This window comes from Capricornis sumatraensis, chromosome 13, assembly GCF_032405125.1.
Source record: "Capricornis sumatraensis isolate serow.1 chromosome 13, serow.2, whole genome shotgun sequence".
Classification (NCBI taxonomy): Eukaryota; Metazoa; Chordata; class Mammalia; order Artiodactyla; family Bovidae; genus Capricornis; species Capricornis sumatraensis.
This window is the reverse complement of record NC_091081.1, coordinates 69,559,267-69,581,119: the sequence shown is the minus strand read 5'-3', so window position 1 is coordinate 69,581,119 and position 21,853 is coordinate 69,559,267. Positions and strand designations below refer to the sequence as shown.

At 40.0% G+C, this 21,853-nt stretch overlaps 1 protein-coding gene across 1 annotated transcript in view; it reads right to left on the bottom strand.

Moving 5' to 3' along the window:
- Positions 1 to 670: 670 nt before the first annotated feature.
- Positions 671 to 21,853, bottom strand: part of UTRN (utrophin) — a 551,097-nt gene continuing 529,914 nt past the window's right edge. The window contains exons 70-75 of the mRNA XM_068985316.1: positions 15,089 to 15,247; positions 14,455 to 14,695; positions 11,541 to 11,649; positions 9,949 to 10,047; positions 6,279 to 6,301; positions 671 to 2,637 (exon numbers count right to left, since the gene is read on the bottom strand). Of these exons, the coding sequence (XP_068841417.1) occupies positions 2,629 to 2,637; positions 6,279 to 6,301; positions 9,949 to 10,047; positions 11,541 to 11,649; positions 14,455 to 14,695; positions 15,089 to 15,247 (640 nt within the window). The 3' untranslated portion in view covers positions 671 to 2,628. The remainder of the gene's footprint in view (positions 2,638 to 6,278; positions 6,302 to 9,948; positions 10,048 to 11,540; positions 11,650 to 14,454; positions 14,696 to 15,088; positions 15,248 to 21,853) is intronic.

Sequence of the window (21,853 nt, the reverse complement as noted above, 5' to 3'; positions counted from 1 at the left end):
CTGGAAACCAACAATCGGTTCTTTAGGGATGCTTAATGTGAATATTACTTTGAAGCAGACAGGATGCTTAAAATGTATGTTCATTAGAATGGGTCAATTTTCTTTAACAAACTATAAATAAGGGGACTTTTCTATTTCATAGATTTTACTTTCAGAATCAAGCAACATGATTCTCAGCACTTGTTCCCATGGGGTAGCTTTGAAACGGATTAAACTTCTACTAGGGTGGTAAAATCCAGTGCATATATAAAAAGCGCATTATTTAAGAGCTTGAAACTGAAAGTGGATTTGAAGGAGTAATTGACTAAATGCTAATAGCATCTAAGATATTAAAATAAAAGCTAAATAGGTTTCACATATATGTTTTTAACATCCAATATTATTTTTCCCTAACCTTCTATCTGTAAAGAAAATTGAGAATTATGTATATATATATATAAGAGAGACAAGAGAAACACAGAGAAAGAGAAAGTAAGACAGTGAGAGTAAGAAAGAATGTATTAGGGTGTATGAGAGAAACTGCAGGAACACATGTAGAGTATCAGGATACAGGCTGTCTTTATATTTTATTTTCATAATCATACATTCAAAGTTCTATCAGTAAACACCATTGAAGACTATCAAAGTCATCTTGTGTTAAAATTACTTTTATTCAGGACGAAAAATACAACATGTAACCAGTTTAGATGATAATCTATGATTAGTTCTTTACCACATATTTCAAAAGAACTACATACTTGTTTCCCCTTGTTGTTACTGCAATATATCTCTTTATATTTACTCTTACTTAAAAGGTTACCATGTAGTGTTTTATGTAGCTTTTCCTTAATAGCAGATAGAGAACATGTTGCACACAATTACAGGCAGAAAAAAAATTAATACATAACTTTTCAAAGTAAGGACAAGGAAGACACCAAATCTACAACTTTTAGTTCAGAGTTCAGTGAATTTTTTTTCTTTAAATAGATATTTTTACTGGGTAAGATGTGATCTGATAGAAGCTCTGGATTTTTCAAACTGTAGCGGCATAAAGCTATTTCCCAACGCGATGGATGAAGATGGATCTGAGGTAGAAAGGTGGTCATGGCTTTCCTCTTATATAAAACAATTTTCTTCTTCTCAAAATATCTTTACTGCAAATAGACACCCTTGCCCCCCAACCCACCCAACCTATTCTAAAGAATAGGAATTTCTAACTTTAAGCCTCCTTCTGGCCAGATCCCAGTTAAAGAGAACTCAAAGTTAAAATGTCCTGATGTTTTAAAGCACATATGCTTCAATCAAAACACATTTCACTTTTTTTTTTTTTTTTTTGGTTTCTTTACATTTGGTAAACGACACGGCATGTTTAAACTGAACTAAATAAATGTTAAATCAGGAGCTGAACCAAATACCTAACTGAATGCACTCAAAGGTGTAAGCCAGGATTCCACCATCTAAGCATTAATTTTATTCTTCAATAGAAGCAGGTTTTTGATAAACATCGTTCCCAAATGCATTGGTCAAATGAAGGGTAATATAACAAGCTATTCCTTCAAAAAGTAAAATGAGACATTCATTAAATTTGTGTCTGCTTTCAGAAGGAAAATAACTGGGGGTTTCAAGAATCATAGAGGGCTTGAATATATTAGAGACATAAACAACCATTAAACTTTCTTCAAAGGGAACTAAAGACAACCATGTATTTTGGTATCACAATTAGGCACAGGTCTGCTGTGTACTGAATGATGAAAATCAAGACCTGGGAACTAGGAAAAGTTGGACCAAGTCTTGTTTCTGTGTCAAAATGAAAATATGCATAAATGGGCAACCTTTGGTAAAATAATCTTTGAGATTATTATAATTCTGTCATACAGATTGGAACATGAAATAAATAAAGAAATCAACACCTACTTATATAGAGTAGGGAGATAAAAGACAAGAGGAAAAAGAGTCCCAATAGAAATGCCTGTTAGACCCACAGGATTTTTATTGCAGTTATCCAAGTGGTCACTAAAGAAGTAAGTGTATGATGTGAAGTAAAGTTAAACAGTATACACAGAGCTGTAGCCTAATCCATAAATGTATAATATTTGATTGACATATATGAAATTGTTAATTTGGCCAAATCATGGAAACAAATAAAATCTATTTGGTCATGTGGCTGATGAATTATAAATAACCAAAACATAATGGTAAAAGCGTCAAATAAACAAATGAAGTTATTGTACAAGGTTAATATGAAGGAATGTAAAAATGTAAAATTGTCTTCTAATTCTTATGCATTTGTTCACGGTTATTAAAAAGAAGGTCTCATATTAGAAACCCCCCACCCACTTTCCCAATACCGTATACAGTATACAAATCAGTGACAAATGTATTTCCATTTCCAAATACCATTCTGTTCATCAATTTACAGTTGCATAGAAAGGGAAGAAGAAAACAATAATATATGATTATTATAAAAACAAAATATCCTTTCCTCTTTGGATAGGCAGTGTTTTACTCCTTCAGTAGAACACACAGTCCGCACCCAACAGCATAATTCAAAGAGCCATGGAGCTTCTGATTAAATGGAACTTGACATTGGCATTTGCTGAAAAGGGCAACACTGTAAATCAAGAAATGTTGGTTGGCTAGATGAATACTTCACATTGCCTGTGGGAAGAGAAAACAGCACTGTCAGAACAACATTTACAGAAGGCATTACAGGTAGCAGAGAGCTGTCAACTCTTAAAAACAAAAAGTGCTTCTTTCGGCACAGACAAGCCCTCTTTTGCTATGTTCAGTGGGGACACTTTTACTCCCATGTGACTTTTGTTCCTGGAATGAAGTCCTTTGCTTTCATCCTAAAGTTTCATAGCCTGCTTTTCATCAACTCAGCTGATATAGAGGAAGTCTGGAAGACTTTTCTCTTGTCCAGGCTGGAAGCCAAGTTAAAACTGAGACGATTTGTCTTTTTCTTTGTTTTTTTTTTCCTGAGAGATACTAATGTTGACTGAATTAGGTTGGTGCAAGCACTCCTTTGTGTTCCTCTGAGGGTCTGTGGGAGGTCTTCTACAGAACTGGTACCCTGACAATTCCAGGGTACCAGCTGGATCCCAGCTGGGATCCAGACAATAAGAACTCAAGACAAGAATCAAAACCCAAGGGTGTGCAATGGTGCCAGTTAAAGGCTCAGGGCCAATGTACAGAAGCAAGGGAGGACAGAAATCCAGGTCACACTCAGAGGAGTGCCATCAACCTTTCAGAGGTCAAATGGTTGGTTCCATTATCATTAAAACCTATGTCCTCAAACTCTTCTCTAAATGCGTCTTTCACTGACTTGCTCTAATGGATATCTACATCTCCCTAAAGACACAGCTTCCTCCATAGAAAGGAAAGACTTCTTCCCATAGGACTGTTTTTCATCTCTCACACTCCTCAGATATTGGATAGGTTCATACTGTGTTTTTCAAGGACTTCTCTCTCTCTCCTTCCTAAAAGTACCCAGCTTTGAATCTCTTGTCATCAAACCATACCACCCACACCACCCACTATGCAGTCATCTTCTGGCCTCTTAGTTCAGGTCCCCTTACCTCTTGAAGAAAAAAATGGCTGTCATTCATTGGTTCTAAACGTTCATGATTTCAATACACAGATGATTTTTCCAAACCGATGGCCTCTTAGCTCCTTGAGCTCCACTCCTCCCAGAATCTGTCCTTCACCCTTTCTCAGCCTTCCACTCAAATCTGGATGATTGCCAATACCTGCATCCCTTCCAATATTTCAATTTCAATCATCCCCCTTTCTGACAACCCACCCGTATCTCTCCAGCTTACCTCCACTAGGACCCAAACTTCACTCATCCTTTGGTACTATGGCCTACGGATTTTCTGCCTCCCACACCTATTGCATCCTCACTATTCTTCCTACCAGACTTGGGTGCAAGCGTTATCATCACTCCTCTGCCTCTTCCCTTGAACTGTTGTACTCTCTTGGCCAAACAACTACTTCAACTCAAATGCAATAAATTTCAAGTTAAATGCAATAAATTTCAAGTTAAATGCAATAAATTTCAAGTTAAATGCAATACTCGGCCTACTCTGGTGCCTGTGCCCATGAACTTGAATGTAGCTGCAGGGCAACACATAGTCCTGCAGACAGGCCTCAAGTTAAATTCACAAGCAAGCAAGTGGTGGCCTTTAATGCTACCGGGCAGTCACTCTATTTCCACATGCTCTCCCCAGCTCCAAGCAGCTACTGTACATCTTCCAGTCTCTCCTCATACCTCCAAGACCTCCTCCCCATCCTCACTCTGTGCTGAAGCCCCTGCTTTTGATCCGCTAAGACAACAGAACAATCACAGGACTTCTGCTCTCTGGGATGAGGTTCTTCCTTCTCACAGGCTCTCACACCACAGCCACTGATCTACTTCATATTCCCTTGTGTTCCCTCCAGTTACTAAAGATGAACCATTGGTGCTTCTCCTTAATATCTTAGCCTCTTGTGCCATTAAGGCAGTAGCACAATCAGAGGGTTCATGGTTTCAAAAAGATTCATAAACAAGTTCATAAGGAAAAATGTTCTCCAAAGATTCACTGTGGTCTTGGGACACACTGTTTCTAAGACTACCTGATAAAGAAAATACTGAAAAACACATGCGTTATATCTGCCAACAGTTCTCAGCAATAAAATTAAAAAAAAAAAAAAGTTAACACTTAAACATTAAAAAAAAAAAAAAGAAAGAAAAATCAAAATCTTCTCCCCTCAGAGTAACAAAGCAGCTTTGTGCACTGCCCCAGGCATGGCTTTTAAGTCCATATTCTGCGGTAGATATCCAAAGTAGATGTTTGGGAGAACCCTGTCAGCTAAACCTATCTGGGGTAATTTTACATAGTACACAGAACTATTAAAGGCTTGAGTCGACTGAGCGACTTTCACTTTGGGCTTCCCTGGTAGCTCAACTGGTAAAGAATCCACATGCAATGTGAAGACCCTGGTTTGATTCCTGGGTCGGGAAGATCCCCTGGAGAAGGGAACAGCTACCCACTCCAGTATCCTGGCCTGGAAAATTCCATGGACTGTATAGTTCATGGAGTCAAAAAGATCTGGACACGACTGGAAGACTTTCACTAAAAAGCTGTTAGAACACAAAAGATCTGGCAACTGGGGCATCTGGAAAAACTGGCTTGGGAGGGGTCCCCCTCCTCAGACTGACAAACTGTTGCACCAAATCAACTAACATGTCAACAAGTTTCCTTATTTACACGGGGAATAAATCAAAAGTGCTGTGCTGTGCTTGGTCACTTGTCGTGTCCCACTCTTTGTGACCCCATGGACTGTAGCCTGCCAGGCTCCTCTGTCCCTGGGATTCTCCAGGGAAGAATACTGGAGTGGGTTGCCGTACCCTCCTCTAGGGGATCTCCCCAACCCAGGAATCAAATTCATATCTCCAGCATCTGCATGGCAGGCAGGTTCGTTATCCACTGAGCCACCTGGGAAGCCCACTAAGACCCCCTAAATCTTGTTTCCATTAGCTCATGGTATCAGAATGTAGAGAAGCAAAGCTACAGGTCTGTCTCCTGACTGCCTTCATAAGGCATGTCACTGGTCTGTTATCAACTGCACATAGGCCTGCTGAATGCATGGTTTCTCCAGCCTTGCAGAGCTCTTAAACTGCGGCTGTATGCAACATATGCAGTAAGCAAGGGCACCAGTATAAAGACAAACACTGACTGAACAGTGTCAGAGCAGCATTTCACGCACTCTCATCAAGCACGGGATATGAAGTAAGTGAAGAGCAAAACAGGGAGAAATCATGTCCTAGGGCAGGGCTGGTAGGCACTGCGAGTGGCCTGTGCAGGAGGGTCCTGTGCACTAGCAGGAAGCCAAGGGATAAACTCCATACCATGGTTCTACCAAGAAATGGGAAGAAAGGGGTCTAACAAACAGGAAAACATTCTGTCCCTAAATAAAAACAGAGCGTGGTTCATGGACTCTGAATGCACATTCATAGCATAAAAGAATTTCAATTCTCTGTTTTCATAAGGTGAAAATATAGCAAAAATCAAAAATCAACAGTAGCTAATCGCTTAAACATTTTATTTTTAAATAAAGGAAGGAAAAAATACAAAATAAAAAAGCAAACCGGCCGTCCTGTAAAGCATGTGGGATCTTAGTTCCCTGAACAGGGATCGAACCCTGACTCTGCATTGGAAGCACAGTCTTAACCACTGGATCACCAGGGAAGTCCCACTAATCGCTTACTCCAAGTTATAATCTGTAACACCTAAACCAATCAACCCATGAACTCTTACCTGTGGCCTGCTGGGGAGATTTGCTGAAAGAGAAAACAAAAACAGTCAACTGCAGGCAGTTCTGTGGTTCTCCCTTTTATGCATGCAAAAGTGTGAACTGCACCATTCCCAGCTGCTAAATGGATATTAATAAGAAAATAAGAAAGAGCTTTGGGGAAGGTTTTTTTGTTTTGTTTTTTTTTTGGCCAGATGCTTCAACAGGGCTAGTTTCCCTACTTAGCTTTTCATATCCCATGTGCTTTAAGAAATAAAAATTCCACCAAAATATGCAAAAGATACGCCAGCTCTCTCAAATCAGTACATGCTAAAGCATTCAGTGAATAATTAGTTTTGAAAAAAAAATCTCAAAATTTCCCACTGAAATCATGCCATATATTTGGTTTATGCATTAGAACAGAGAAAATTCTGTATATTCTCCTGAATAGTACAAATTCTGACCAAGAAGTCATTAAGGAAATGCCAGGGCCAGAGTCTTTAGTTTCTGCCACCCTTACCCCAAAGACCAGGAAGATGGTGGCAATAACCTAGTCTTTAGTACTCAGAAGTCTTGTAGGAACTTGGGTTACTCCTTGTGCCTTCCATGGGCTAAGTTAAGAGCATGAGATAAGTTAGAATATGGTGTCTAATTTGCCTTTGCATCTGAGCAGCTCAGTTCCTCCTTGGTGGCAGAGGGCATGTGCAGTGAAGCTGATCCAGTACAACTTGAAAGGGAAGCCACTAGTACAGCTCTTCTCTAAGGCCTCTGAGGTTTCATCTCTCCCTTTCACTGTGATATCTCACAATTTCTGAACTGGTACTCAGCCCTGGGAGAGAGAGGTGCTCCACTGCTTATGATGGTAGCATCTGTTCTGGGTCATTAAAGATTGTCCCTAATCAAACAGCATGTGACTACTTTCATCATTCCATTTTTTTGTTTCCCCCTTTTTGAAGGGAAACAAACAAACAAAAAAAACCTGTGACCACACAGTAGGTGCTTCGTGAGAAAAAGATAGAGCAAGAAGTAGAAGCTTCTTATGATGCCCTGGAGGGAAAGTGTGCACCCCAGTAGTATTAAGGAGAATAATCAAGTCCTACCAATTATGTAAGTTATATCAGGGAAAAAAGAGTGGACTTTCTTACATATGGGAATTACACTTGCACAGAACTACACCCTCTTGAGGGAAAGCTTAGTTGCATGAGCATGAAGTATACCATAGGCAGAGTTAAGCTTCTCTTCTCAGTAACAAACAGCCAAATCCAAACAGAAATCAAATCTGTTTTGCTGCAAATCAATATTTTAACCCTGTAGCCTCTTATTAAATAAAGGCTGCAAGTACCCTCTTGAACAAATCATACAAACACATATTTTAAAGAAATCAGGAAATCACTGTATTTTAGTAGGTCTTGAAGTTTTAATGAATGTCAATCAAGCTCAATAAATATAGGCAATTCACAGTGAGAATATGCCTGCAGATAAAATAATTTAAAAAGCATTTGTTAGTCTATTAGTGAAAATAATATTCAGCTTACTACTAGCATTCTGTATATTTGGATGACATAAAAGAAAAAAACAACAAAATGATGTTACACTGAAAAAATTAGTTACAGCAGTCAGTGGAAATTTTAGTATATCAATTAATAGGCAACTCGATTACATTCCCTTCATTAACTTCTTGCCAGTAAGAGATGGAAATGCTTGTGTCTCTGCTCTGAAACTCAACATAAATAATTAAAAGAAAACTTTAAAAGGCCATAATTCAAGGATGCTATCAGGACCAAGTGGGACATTAATCCAAGATAGAGGAATTCTAAAGTGTTATGTGCAACAATATACAGACACAGTAAGAAAAAAAAGTCATGTTTAAGTAGGCAATTCATGCAATTAGGATTTAAGAATACAGTTTCATTTTAATTCCAAGAGTGCCAGGAGTGGAAATTCACTTGTGACCATGCTAATTTTTAATTCACAAAGGATCAAAAGTCAAGATTAACATGCAGATCAATTCACTGTATGCTGGTGACCAGTAATTTTAAAGTTCTCATTAGTTACAGGGGCTCAAGAAATTGGCTTGGCATTGGGAGGATGCCAATCCAATTTGCTTTCAAAAATTCTCCAAAGATGGCCAGTAAGCTTTGGGAGTTTGTGATGGACAGGGAAGCCTGGCATGCTGCAGTCCATGGGGTTGCAAAGAGTCAGACATGACTGAGCGACTGAACTGAACTGAAGCTTTGGACATGCAAAGGCTTATGAAAGTATTTGCTAGCTTGTACAGCTTAAAAGGGGCAAAAAAGCAAAGGAATCTGACAGAACCTTCTAAGTACTATCTAGTACTATCAATTAAACCTTCCTTCCCAATAGGAAAATTTAATCATTCATTGATTCACTCATTCAATTCAGAAATATATTGGGCACCAAATCTGGGGCAGGTGCTCATTTCTATTCTATATCCATTTTAAAAAAAAGTTTAATCAATCCAGGCAGAATTTTAAAAGTATATATCAATTTCATAAATAAATCAATTTATGTTTTTATTTTTATGAAAAGCTATCCCTATCTTGGGAGATTTTTATATGATCAAAGTATAAAGACTCTTTACTGTCATTTAAAATGGTATTTTCTGAGGAGAGGACGGAAAGGGGTGTAATGGCAGGCTGTTTTATATACTACAACTCAGGAATTGAACCCGAGTCTATTGTATCTCCTGCATGGGCAGGTGGGTGGTTCTTCTCCACTAGCGCCACCTGATATGTAACACTAAAATCTTAGTGTAATGGCTGACTAGAGTTAATCACCCTAAAATTATAAATTTTAAAGTAATACATTCTGATTTCTTTAAAATGTTATTTAAAATATAATCGCAACATTAAGTAGTGTGTATGTCTGTACAGTAAGCTGTTTGTTTGAAACAGCAGAAATGTTTTTGCTGACAGCTCAGTAGAAACTGCAAGACGCCAAGGTGCTGAAGACAAAATGTTTGGGGGAAAAAAATCAATAAATAACAATCATACAGTTTCCTCTGGGATTTTTATTTGGTTATTTTCTGGCTCTTGGTTGTTCATATGGAAAATTCACGGGGTCATAATCTGCCATGCTTTAAACTGTTTGGCCTTTATACAGTGACTATTTTATTCCTTAAGAAAAGAACCCCTGAACTGAAAAAAAAGAAAAGAAAGAAAACAAAACAAAACCCACAGCAAATCAAAAAACGGGGTGGGGGGTGTGAAATTGAAAATAATCCCTTTTTACATCTGAACTTGATGACATCAGAAGATAATATCTGAAGAAAAGAGAAGGAATGACTTGGAAAAAGCTATTTTCAGACTTTGTCTGGCATACCACAAAAAAACACTCTTTTGGAGAAATGTACCTTTCTTACTATGGCCTGCATTGAAGAGGATAATTTCTCCTTAAAGACAGGCTTGTTTTATGTGCCCCGTGTCGCTCACAGGGCAGATCAAAGGATCTCAAAGAGCAGGGTGGCACTGGCCCTCCAGCCCGGGAGGTGATGGCATCCAGGTTGGGCTTTGTTTGCCTTGCTGACATATAGAAAGCTTGATTTATCTTCAAATAATGTTCAGTCTCGCTTCCAATACTGCTGTTATCTCACCAAAGAAGACAAAGGGCCTCACACAAGAAAAAAGAAATGGAAGGAAAAAGCACAGCAGTGGCGTTACGATCTTTCATACTCACGGCAACAGGATGGAAACGTACTGTTGATCTGCTCCATGACCTCTGTGAGGTCCGTGCTGGTGTCATGAGGGGGCGCCAGCAGCTCCTCTGCCGCCGTGCCTGCAGATACAAAGAACAGATGCTCTCAAATTCATATCCGGTCTTCCATTAAAACCCAACTGCGGGGGGAAAATATGCCAGTACTGGCCTCTAAACATCCGTGTGAAAATAGTCTCCTTGCAAAGCATAATTTTAGGGTAAAATTCCAAAATCATTTCTGCATTAATTTCTGGTAACAGAATTGTACATAATTAAAATGTATTAGATGTTTCTATAGAAAGAATTCAAGTGCCAGGGGAAAATTCACGAGTGAAAAATAAGTAATGGGGTCATATGATTTCTTAGTTAGAATTCCACTATTTTGCACAGCTATTTTAAAAATAACTTTATTTATTTTTGGCTGTGCTGGGTCTTCATTACTGCATGTGGGCCTTTCTCTAGTTGCGGAGCACAGGCTCTAGGGCGTTGCAAATTTCAGTAGTTACAGCACATGGGCTTAGTAGTTGCAGCTCCCAGGCTCCAGAACACAGGTTCAATAGTTGTGGTGCAAGGGCTTATTAGTTTCTCTCTGGCATATGGGATCTTCCCAGACCAGGGATTGAACCTGTGTCTCCTGCATTGACAGGAGGATTATTTACCACTGAGCCACCAGGGATGCCCATCAAGTATATTTTCATATGAGAAATATATTCCATCAATTTTTTCCTTCCTTCTTGATGGAGACTTCAGCATAGGCTAGCTGACACTGCTACAAAGTTAGAAGTATTTTATAAGATACTTTCTATTTTGATATTTATTTACTCTACAATCAATAGCAAAATAATTCTCTTATTTAACAATTTAAAATAATTTCACTATTTTAGGTTTTCCTTTGATATATGCAGCAAAAGGTATGCCATTAACAAATTAATTTGGTTAAAGTATGGGATTCTCAGTAGGATTTTAGAACTTAATTTTATCAATAACAAAATGTCATTCCAGAATTCCTCGTTGACAGAGCCCATCCTCACAGCACTGACAGGTCCCCACTGTGACCAATGACAGGCTAGGTGGGACTTCAACCTCAGATGAGGGTGGGTGAGGCGGAAATGTCTGCGGGAACTAGGATGGAGAAAGCAGAATACTGAGTCCCCAGCCCTGGGCAGAGAAAACTATATTTGATGTGATATTCTTTAGTCGTTTATTTTGAATGTGTACAACTATGAAATTTCAGAGACAGAAGTTTATTGGAAAAAAAAAATCATTCCTAAGGCAAAGAACAAAATAAACTGTTGCTCATCCCAAAAGGAAGGAGCTCTTTTTCCCCTCTCATCAAAATTTGATTCACTACTACACCTTACACAAACAAGTGCATTCTAGTTTATTATTCTAAAATGCTTGCTTTTTTTGGTATTGTTAAAATGGCTTTGTACCAGCTGAGATGAAAGAGAATACAAATTCCCGTATGCTTAAGGCACGCATGTGCAAGAATGTTATTTAAAATGAAAAGTGCACAAATGGCAAAGCCCGGGGTAGACCAGGGGAGAGAGTAGCTGAGTCTTGCGGACACAGACCTGCCTGGTGGAACTGTGGGCCCGGATCTGGATCCAGCGAATAGTTCAGTGCCGACTGCTGAGGGGAAGCCCAAGGGGAGACGCCATTGATTTGTGAATCAGATTCAGGCTGAAATCACATTCAGAGGTTAGAATTGAAGAGATTCAAAAAGTGATTAAAGAGAACATTTCTGTTTCTAACTTCCCTTCCCCAGCTACTGATAGTTAAATCACATAACATCCTTCACCCTCTGTCATTTTCAAATACGCTTTAACATCAGTTGGTGGACTCAATAGTGTTCAACTGAGGACCAAATGGTCCTTCCCTTTGGATCTGAGAACTCTGAAGAATTCACTTGGTTATATGGCAGGATTTACCTATCAATGTCAGGGTCATTCCCTCAATTGTTCTACTACTTTTATGGCAACCAAGCGATTTTGGAAAGGTGTTTCATTCATCTTTAAAATTAACTCTGCTTCTCATCCAGTAAATTTATCTAATTTAAAAATTATGCTAATTTTTAATTTAAATCAATATTTAAGGGCAATATTGGAGAGCAGTAAAGGGTATGATTTTGTTTTTTTTGGCTTTTTATTGAAGTTGCTTTACAGTGTTGTATTAGTTTCTCTTGTACAGCAAAGTGAGTCAGTTATACATGTATACATATATCCACTCCTTTTAGATTCCCATATAGGTCATTACAGAGTACTGAATAAAGTCCCCTGTGCTTGAAGAGCATGATTTTGGATTCAGCTGCTTGGATACAGACTTGGTCACTCAGAGCTGTCTAATTCTGAGGCAATTTTACAACTATCTGTTTTTTATTTACACAAACCTAGATTTTTTTAAATTTAAAAACTAGGGTTGGTGATAAGAATATCTGCACGAGAGGGTTTTGTGAAGGAGGTGATCAATTAGTAGTGATTGGAATGGACTCTGACACACCTAATAAATACTTCACAAAGGCAGGAAGGTTGAAATGGTGATGGATACATTGAGAGGTACATGGTCAGATTAGAAAAGTGTGATTCATTGTAAAGGCAATGCAGAAGTTCCATTGATTTTGATGCTGTTTGTTTCCATTAAATCTATATTAGCCGAAGACTGGCAGTTTTGCTAGTTTTTACTATCAGAGTTGAATTTTCCATCAGCTTTTGGCATTCATGCTAGGTCATTAAGAAGAGATAAGAGCCTTATCGTCTAGAATACACAGAGCTATTTAGATATCCGATATCTTGTAAAGCATTACTGTGTAATTCTGAAGGCTCATGAGCCATTAGGCAGCTCAGTCTAATGGGAGAAAGAGAGTGGGGGGAGGCAGGGGGTGAGCAGGAGAGCCTTGGCTCTCTTCAGAGCATCACCAGGCTACAGCAAACAAAACTTTCAAGCACAACTGCCTTCCACAGCAATTCTACCTGTGCCCTAAGTCCTTAACACTCACACTTCATATTCTAAATAAGAGAGTTCGAGGAAAAAGTCATCTTTTGTCCAGGCACCATTCAGAAACATCATACTTACAATATTGACAATACAGTTTTTCTGTTGTATGGGCGTGACATCAAGGTAAGAACCTAATATTCGAAGGACTAAGAGAAAGCCTGCCAGGCCTTGGGGAAGGTCTAAATAATGCACAGTTTCTAAATAAACCTTCTCCCAAACAGTCTCACACAAAGTCTGAAACAATGACAGACATTCAGAAAGTATAAGGGGTGTTTTGTGGCCCGCTGTATAGGTAATGCAAAAATTACACTGTTTGGAATGATTCTGACAAGTTAAAAGAGACTGCTAAGCAACTGTGAAAAGATGGTTTTCTAAAATTTGAGAAAATCACTGGAGAGAAAGTTGTTTCTGCCTTTGATTCATACATCATTTCTGGAGAAAAGCATTCCTATTCACTGTCTAGGGGCCCCCACACTGCATGGGCCAGAGAAGAAAGCAAAAGATAGCATGAATGTTGATCTCAGGGATTCTTCAGGAGAAGGAAGTTCCAGGCCCATCGTCTGGGATTCTTCACAATAAACACCTGCTGCAAAGATATCTTCACTACTAGCTCTGTGACATGATCCCCGCTCTTCAGCTGCTAGATGTAATCAGTTACTTAATTCTCCAAAGTGTGTATGTCTTTATAGATGATACTATCTTGTTATATATCATACTATCTTGTTATGATCCCTAACAAGATTGCAGAAACTATATCTGATGCTTCTTTTATATCCCAAAGAACAGTGTGTTTCAAAATCGCAGGCTATTATCCACTGATGAGTTATAAAATTGGGCCTGACCAACACTAAGAAAGATAGAAGAAAAATGAAAGGGAAGAGGGGAAGGAGGGGGAAGGAAGAAAGAAGGGGGAAGGAAAATAGAAAGAGGCAGTATTTTTTACTAACAGCAATTAGTATTTTGTATCCATCATACTCGTATGCATTCATCATAATGCAAATTGTATTTTTATTGTCGAGAAAGTTTGCAAACAACTGCCATAAAACATGGTGCTATGTGAGGAAATAATAGCTGAAAATTAATAAACATGTTACTTAATTTCTTGAAAATAGTTTATGGGAAGGAGGTTTTAGCATGAAGAGTTCAGGTCACTTCCTTTCCCTTAATATCCACAGATGTTTCCCAAATGTAATTTATGCAGATGTATGTGACAGGATCTTTTCCCTTAACCTATTCAGAGCTGAGACAGATTTCAGTCTTAAAGAAGAGTGAGCAATTCCATCTTAAGCTGGGAAAATGCCTTTTTTTTTTTTTGGTGCCAGTGAGGATTTAATGCTGATGTTTGTAGAGGGATTTCTGAGCCAGTTGAAATCAAGTATGGAGAGGAGAAACCAGAAGTGAATCTTTCTACTGACTCTGGGACTGGGCGCCATGGGACATGGGACTAGGGCAGATGGTGTGGGGACAGGGGATGCCAGGTTCCACACACTCTACCTGCTCTAGCAGCTGCCGAAGTCGGTGGAGCTGAGACTCCAACTGCTTGTTGTGATCTTCTAAAATCTGCATCCTAGCCTCCAGCCGACCTTTGTGCTGCCTGAGGAGTTTCGCCTCTGCTATAAGTTCTGAATCCTCAGACGTGTGATGCGGGGACACAACAGAGTCTGGAGGGGAGCCGACAGGGAGGCCCCTTCTCAAGTGCTGCTCTTTCAGCTGCTCGTATTCCACCTGCAGATTTCTAGTTGAGAAGCGAAAACTAGAATTAGTATTGGACATATCACCTTCTTTCCAAAATTGCCCATGAGCTCCAAAGGTAGCCCAGGCTACTTATTTCCTCATAGGTAAAAACATTTATCAATGAGACAAGCAAGCATGAATAAAACCTCAGCTTTAAATAAATAGATGTTCTAACAGACAGCACCCCTGAAGCCTGGAATGTAGCTGTAATCTGCACCCAGCTGCCCAGTGTGTTAATGACCTCTGAAACTTTGCCTCCACGGTATTTCCTGGACAATAGTCCTGAAAAAAGAATAGGTAAGGGCCACGTGGAAGTGCATATGAAAGGATTTGCCATGAGAAGTCTTCCCAGGGTGAAAGACTTCTTGATTTCGCCGAAGTCTATCTAGCACACCTTTGTTCTTCTTCCAGGTCGGCAATGATCCGCTCCAGTTCTCCACGTTCTTCCCTTTCTACCAACTTCAGGATCTGAGCTGGACTCTGGGGCTGGCTCACCGGGGACTCCCCTCCGAGCGTCTGGCAGTATTGCTGGATGAGAGCATGCTCGTCCTCCCTGAGGTGACAAAGCAGATATACACAAAGGCTCACATTTGGAGGTGGATGTTGCTGGACATAGAGGAAGTAGAAACGATGACAGTCAGGCTGGCTGCTGAGCCTCTACTGCCTTAAAACCCAACGCCCCTATAAGGTGTCTGACTCTTTGCGACCCCATGGACTGTAGCCTACCAGGCTCTTCCATCCGTGGGATTTTCCAGGCAAGAGTACTGGAGTGGGTTGCCATTTCCTTCTCCAGAGAATCTTCCCGACCCAGGGATCGAACCCAGGTCTCCTCATCAGACACTAAATCCACTAGCTCCTTGACCCTGGACTTCGCAATCTCCAAAACTATAAGAAAAAATGCTTGTCATTTATAAACCATCCAGTTTAAAGTATTTTGCAATCACTGTCCCAATCAAGTACTTGATTTCACTATCTTTAGCATGTGGTTGAAAGCAATTTTATAATGCTTTGTAACCCAAAGGGTGGTAGAGGCTAATTGTTACATTCTTTCATTTAAGTTATTTAGAATAAATTATAATTGTAGATATTTATAAAATATCTCTATTTATTCCATTTGATATTATCAGCACATCATTTCTAGGATCAATCATTCTGTATTAAACAAGGAATTCCATTTAATTCACTTGGGTTCTCCCACTTTTCTAACTACTTGTCTAATGGACTAGATGTATTAATAATGTGGTCAAATAGAATAACTGACAAACAGAAGCATAAGAGAGTAGACAAAGTTGACATGTTTATGGGAAGGAAATGCTTTACCAGCAAGCTTGGAATCCCTCTCCTTTTACCAGAAATCCAGTCAGTCAGTGTCAGTCGCTCAGTCGTATCCAACTCTTTGCGACCCCATGGACTGTGGGAACTCCAGGTTCCTCTGTCCATGGAATTCTCCAGGCAAGAATATCGGAGTGGGTTGCCATTCCCTTCTCCAGGGATTTTCCTGACCCAACGATTGAACCTGGGTCTTCAGGACTGCAGGCAGATTTTTACCATCTGAGCCACCAGGGAAGCCCAGAGATCCAGTCAGATCTTGTAAATATGCAAATGATAGATTTCCTGGTTAATGCTAGCAGGAGAGTCCTGCTACACAATACCTTGGGCAGATTGTACCTGATCTGTTTTTTATGGCTTTTGGTAAACAAATCCTGGAATCTATGGATGTATAGGGTGCATGCGTGCACGCTGTCGCCTTAGTCATGTCTGACTCTCTGTGATCCTATGTACTGTAGCCTGCCAGGCTCCTCTGTCCATGGGATTATTCTCCAGGCAAGAATACTGGAGTGGGTTGCCATGTCCTCCTCCAGGGAATCTTCTCGAACCTGCACGTCTTATGTCGCCTGTATTTTCAGGCAGGTTCTTTACCACCAGTGTCACCTGGGAAGCCTGTATAGGGTAGGGCTTCAGAAAAACATCTTGTAAGTTATGCAGCAATCAGAGTATAAAATGGAGCTATCCCATGCCTGAACCAGTTCCCTCCTGTGTAATGATGTGACTGTAAATATTCCTTAAAGAGCTTGTCTGTTGCCCTGGGGTCAGGGCACATCCTATCGCAGCCAGAAGGAACCAGGTGAGTGGCACGGGCAGGCCTGGACCTTTTGCTTATGCCCTGGAGCTGATGAACATGCTTGATACTGGGCAAGATCTGTGACTCTGAGTCGCTTGAAAATCTAACCTTGTGTTATCACAGTTTACTCTGATAAAGAGAGGACATGAAATTTCATCTGAGAGGTAGTCCATTCTTAGAAAAGTTGTGTCCTGATCATTGAGATCAGAGTGATACAAAGAAGCAAATGAAAACAATGAATGTTAGGGCTGCAAAATCGCCAAAGCCAAGGTTCAAATGAGCCCCTTGTTAGTCTACATTGCTCCTTTATCAGTAAACTTCCCTATCTCACCTTCCTTCTATTATCAAATGAATAAAAAAGGAATAAACTGGAAATAAGAAACACAGATGGGAAGGATTGAAATAAGCTATGGCATCATCCTTTGATGACCAGTCTTGTAAAAAGGCGGTATCACTGTGAAATAAATAAGGAAGCCTTGAGAAGAATCTCACACTTGCTCCTAAATTTAGAAGGATGAGGATAAGAAGGGAGAATGGCTCCTGCACTACTGCAGGGCAGCAGTGTTTGAAAGCAGAACCCAAAGCTCTTAGGATGCCCATGGAGCAAAGTCAAACAGAAACATGGCAAGGAGGTGTGTGCACGTGCATTTTGAGGAGGGAGAGGGTATTTTCTTGATAGGGAATAAATGGGTAATTTATTATTGTACCCTAAACCTAACCGTATTATGAAGGAGCAGAGAAGGCTATGAGGCTAATGTACCAACATCACAGGGACACCAATTAGCTGCTAAGGATGACAAGACTCTAATTCAGTAATGCTTGGAGTCACTTCACCCAATTTAAGTAAAGAGAAAGACCATAATGAGAGGGGATTATAAAGTACATATCAGATATATGGACAGAACAAATGGACAAATTAGAAAGATACAGTGTGTATAAAACAAATAATAAAAATAATTAAAAAGTAAGAGTAAAGCAGAACATTTAAAATATTTCTTAGGCCAAAAAAGCTGAGTATAGAAATCAAAAAGACTGAGTATGCAAAAAAAGAAGCAGTAACAAAAGAAAAGTGCTCATATATATCCCAGTGAAATTTTATCTCATCAGAATAAAGCACCACAAGCAATCAGACAGAAATCAAAACAAAACAATAAATCATTTATAAAGAAAGAAAAAAGTTTAGCCTCCTACTCTCCATAATGTTTAATGTCCAAAGATACTGGTCAATGCCTATAGTCCTAACCTGGCCATTCTTCTGACCAGCCAGGTTATATAAATATACAGCAAAGCACTTTGTCCATAATGCAAAAGAAAGAAAGAGCGACAATAATGCAAAACAGAACCAAATTAGGTGGTAATCTCAGGGATTGTAATAAATAAGAGTGATAAACTCATGCTCACATTGGTTTAAAAAGCAATTAATTATATAATTCCTATGAGTAACTCACCTAAAAGAAAATCAAAGACCAGAGTAAAAGTTAAAAAAAAAATACTATAAGGATAAGTTAGAGGAAAGCCTGGCCCCTATAAGCTCCCTGGCAGACCTATGATTGGATTATAGACCCTCACATGGTGCCTCTCCCATATTTAATGTCCCATAAATGGACATTAATCCATTTATGTCCTTGGAGCACTTATGCCTTCAGGCACCTGACCTCAGGAATTATACTTAATGCTCAGTATTAACACCAACTAAATATCTGTTTTAGAAATCTGGGGACTATCCACAGTGAAACAAGTACAAACAGCTAAGACCTGAGATGCATCTTGCTGTCAACATTTATATAGATTCATTTCTTTTGGGAAGTGTATGGGGCTTTAACATAATATTATTATTTTAAAAATATAAGTACCATCATCATCTCTATCATTACATTCTTTTAATAAGGTGTCTGGAAGAAAATTAAGACAATTTTTCCAAAACTAAGAATTTAAATATCATTCATATATAACATATAATTTTAGTCTTAAGTGGTTTTCACAGACTACTAGTCCTAAAAGTTAAATATAAAAATAGATATAGTTGAGTTCTTAATTATACAGTCATGAGGTACCAGATTAAAGTCATTTAACATCAATAGTGTGCCCAGTGCTAAAATAGAAAATGCCACCAACATGTGGACTGTACCAATGAAATACAATTAGATAGAACACCATTACACTGTATTTAAGTCATGCATAGTAAACACTGTCTAGATTACAAAATTAGTACTTATCCAATGACAAAAGAACTGTGATTCATTGAATGACCTTTTGCAAGTAAGACATAAACAAAAATAACAATAATTTCCTTCCTTTAAAGATTTGTTTTGTTCCAGGCTCCAGAGTTGCAAACAGCAATGCCAGTGCAAATCATGCCAGCACACCAATTTCATCCTTCCACATACAACAAGGTCACTCAAGAGAGGAGGTGGAGTGAGATACCCTGATGGCAATGGCCTAAGGAAATGTCCTTGGGTTTCAGCTAAGATTTCCCAGGACTATCCTGGGTCCTGTCTCTTTTTGAGACAGGCCTGGTTCATTCTTTGAAATGAAAGAAAATTAAGTTGTGTCTGACTTGCAATCCCAAGAACCGTAGCCTGCTAGGCTCCTCTACCCATGGGATTCTCCAGGCAAGAATACTGGAGTGGGTTGCCATTTCCTTCTCCAGGGGAACGTCCCAACCCAGGAATTGAACCCAGGTCTCCCACATTGCAGGCAGATGCTTTACCAACTGAACAACTCAGGAAGCCTTGAAAGAAAATTAGTATCCTAAAATGAATGCGTTTACAATTTCCAAGTTAAACTTTCAGAAGACAAGGGAGTACTGTGGATTAGGTTTTAGTTCAGTTCAGTCGCTCAGTCGTGTCTGACTCTTTGCAACCCCATGAATTGCAGCACGCCAGGCCTCCCTGTCCATCACCAACTCCCAATTAGGTTTATGTGAGGTAAAATGCCATGAGATTAATTCAGGCCTAGGCTGAAGAAGTAGCAGCCCATGATGCATGAAGGGTCAACAACTCTTAGTAATTAACCAGATTCACCAAGTGGCACTAATGATAAAGAACACCCGCCTGCCAATGCAGGAGACATAAGAGACCCCGGTTTGATCCCTGTGTTGGGAAGATCCCCTGGAAGAGGACATGGAAACCCACTCTAGTATTCCTGCCTAGAGAATTTCATGGACAGAGGAACCTGGCCATCTACAGTCCATGGGGTCGCAAAGAGTCAGACACAACTGAGTGACTAACACTTTCACAGAGATGAATGCTGTGAGGGGCCAGGGAACTGGTTCCACAGACCAATTTGAGGGACAGAGAATGGCTCAAATTGCAGGATAGGATACAAATGACTAAAAGGGCCTGGGGTAACTTGGAATTACAAGCTCAAGTCTCAAAATTCATACCTCAAGGCAGGGGCTTTCTTTTACTGTCGACAGCTGAGACCACCTAAAAACCAAATTTGGGAGGCTGGGCACAGCAGATGCTGAATTACAAAATCTTCTCCTTGGGTCTGGACTGTGAAGCTGGAGCACAGATGGACATGAGCAGAAGCAGAACAAGGACAGAAGGGACTAGAAGGATGTGTGGATGCTCTGACCCTCCCACCTCCCCGACTGCTGGAAGCCCTCCCTTCCCACACCAGCTGAGGCAGTGAGGCATGGTCAAGGGTGCCTGTGCCTGGAGCCAGGATGCCTGAGTCTGAATCCCAGCTCCACCAGTGACTACAAAATCCTGGACAACCTCCTTCAGCTTGTGGGATCCTGATTTCCTCCTCTATAAAGTGGTGTAATGAGAACAAGAGCATCATGGACAATTGAATAAGCGACCGTGGGCAAAGTGCTTAGAACAGTGCCTGGCCTGGCTCTTGCCTGCCTGCATGCTCAGTTGCTTCAGTTGTGTTCAACTATTTGAGACCTTATGGACTGTAGCCCACCAGGCTCCTCTGTCCATGGGATTCTCCAGGCAAAAATACTGGAGTAGGTTGCCATTTCCGCCTTCAGGGGATCTTCCCAACCTAGGGATCAAACCCATGTCTCCTGCATTTCCTGCATTGCAGGCAGCTTCTTTACCACTGAGTCACCAGGGAAGCCCTGCCTGGCTCTTAAGAGTCTCCATATCAAGGAGGAGATGGTGGTTGTTTTTGCACCATCACCATTATTATTCAAGAGATATTTGCTAATATTTCTACACCCTTGCTTGGAATAACAAAAACCTCAGCTCACGAGGGCCTAGGGGTAAGGTGGAGAATTCAAGAGGGAGGAAAAATTCCAAAAATTATTGTGGAAGTTTGCTAACATACAATTTTTGGCTTAAGGCACTCTGAGTTGTTTTTTTTTTAACCCTTCCCAACAACAATAAAAATTACTAGTACCTTGGGATTTAAATTGCTAATACTGATGTTGGTTGCCTCCAGACAGATCTGAGAGTGAAGCAGAAGAGTCAAGCCTGCCTTAAAAAGCCACTGATCCCTCATTCAGAAGTTGGCAATACTGTTAGGTGGCACTGAATACTGTCATCTATTGTCTCTGGGGATTGTATCAGTATCCTACCAATGCCAGAGCCTTAAGAAACTTCCAGGAAAAGGCCAGGGTGTTAAGAGTATATTGCACACACGTGTGTGTGCTAAGTAGCTTCAGTTGTGCCCAGTTCTTTGTGATGCTATGGACTGTAGCCTGCCAGGCTCCTCTGTCCATCGGATTCTTCAGGCAAGAATACTAGAGTGGGTTGCCGTGCCCTCTTCCAGGGGATGTTTCTGACCCAGGGATTGAATCTGCATCTCTTAAGTCTCTTGCATTGGCAGGCAGGTTTTTTACCACTAGTGCCACTGCAAAGCTCATATTGCACATACACCTCCTGCTACTATAATCAGGTCCTGTAAGAAATAGATAAGCCTTGATCCAAGCTAAAAGCAAAGAAAGAACAACATTGTGTCTTGTTAAGGGCAGCAAACATTTCTTACTGTATCCCATGATCTAAGATGCTAAATTATTAGATGGGAAACTTAGCAGGAGAGCCAGGAAAATAGCAGGTTTCATTCTTAACTCTGCTCTCATGA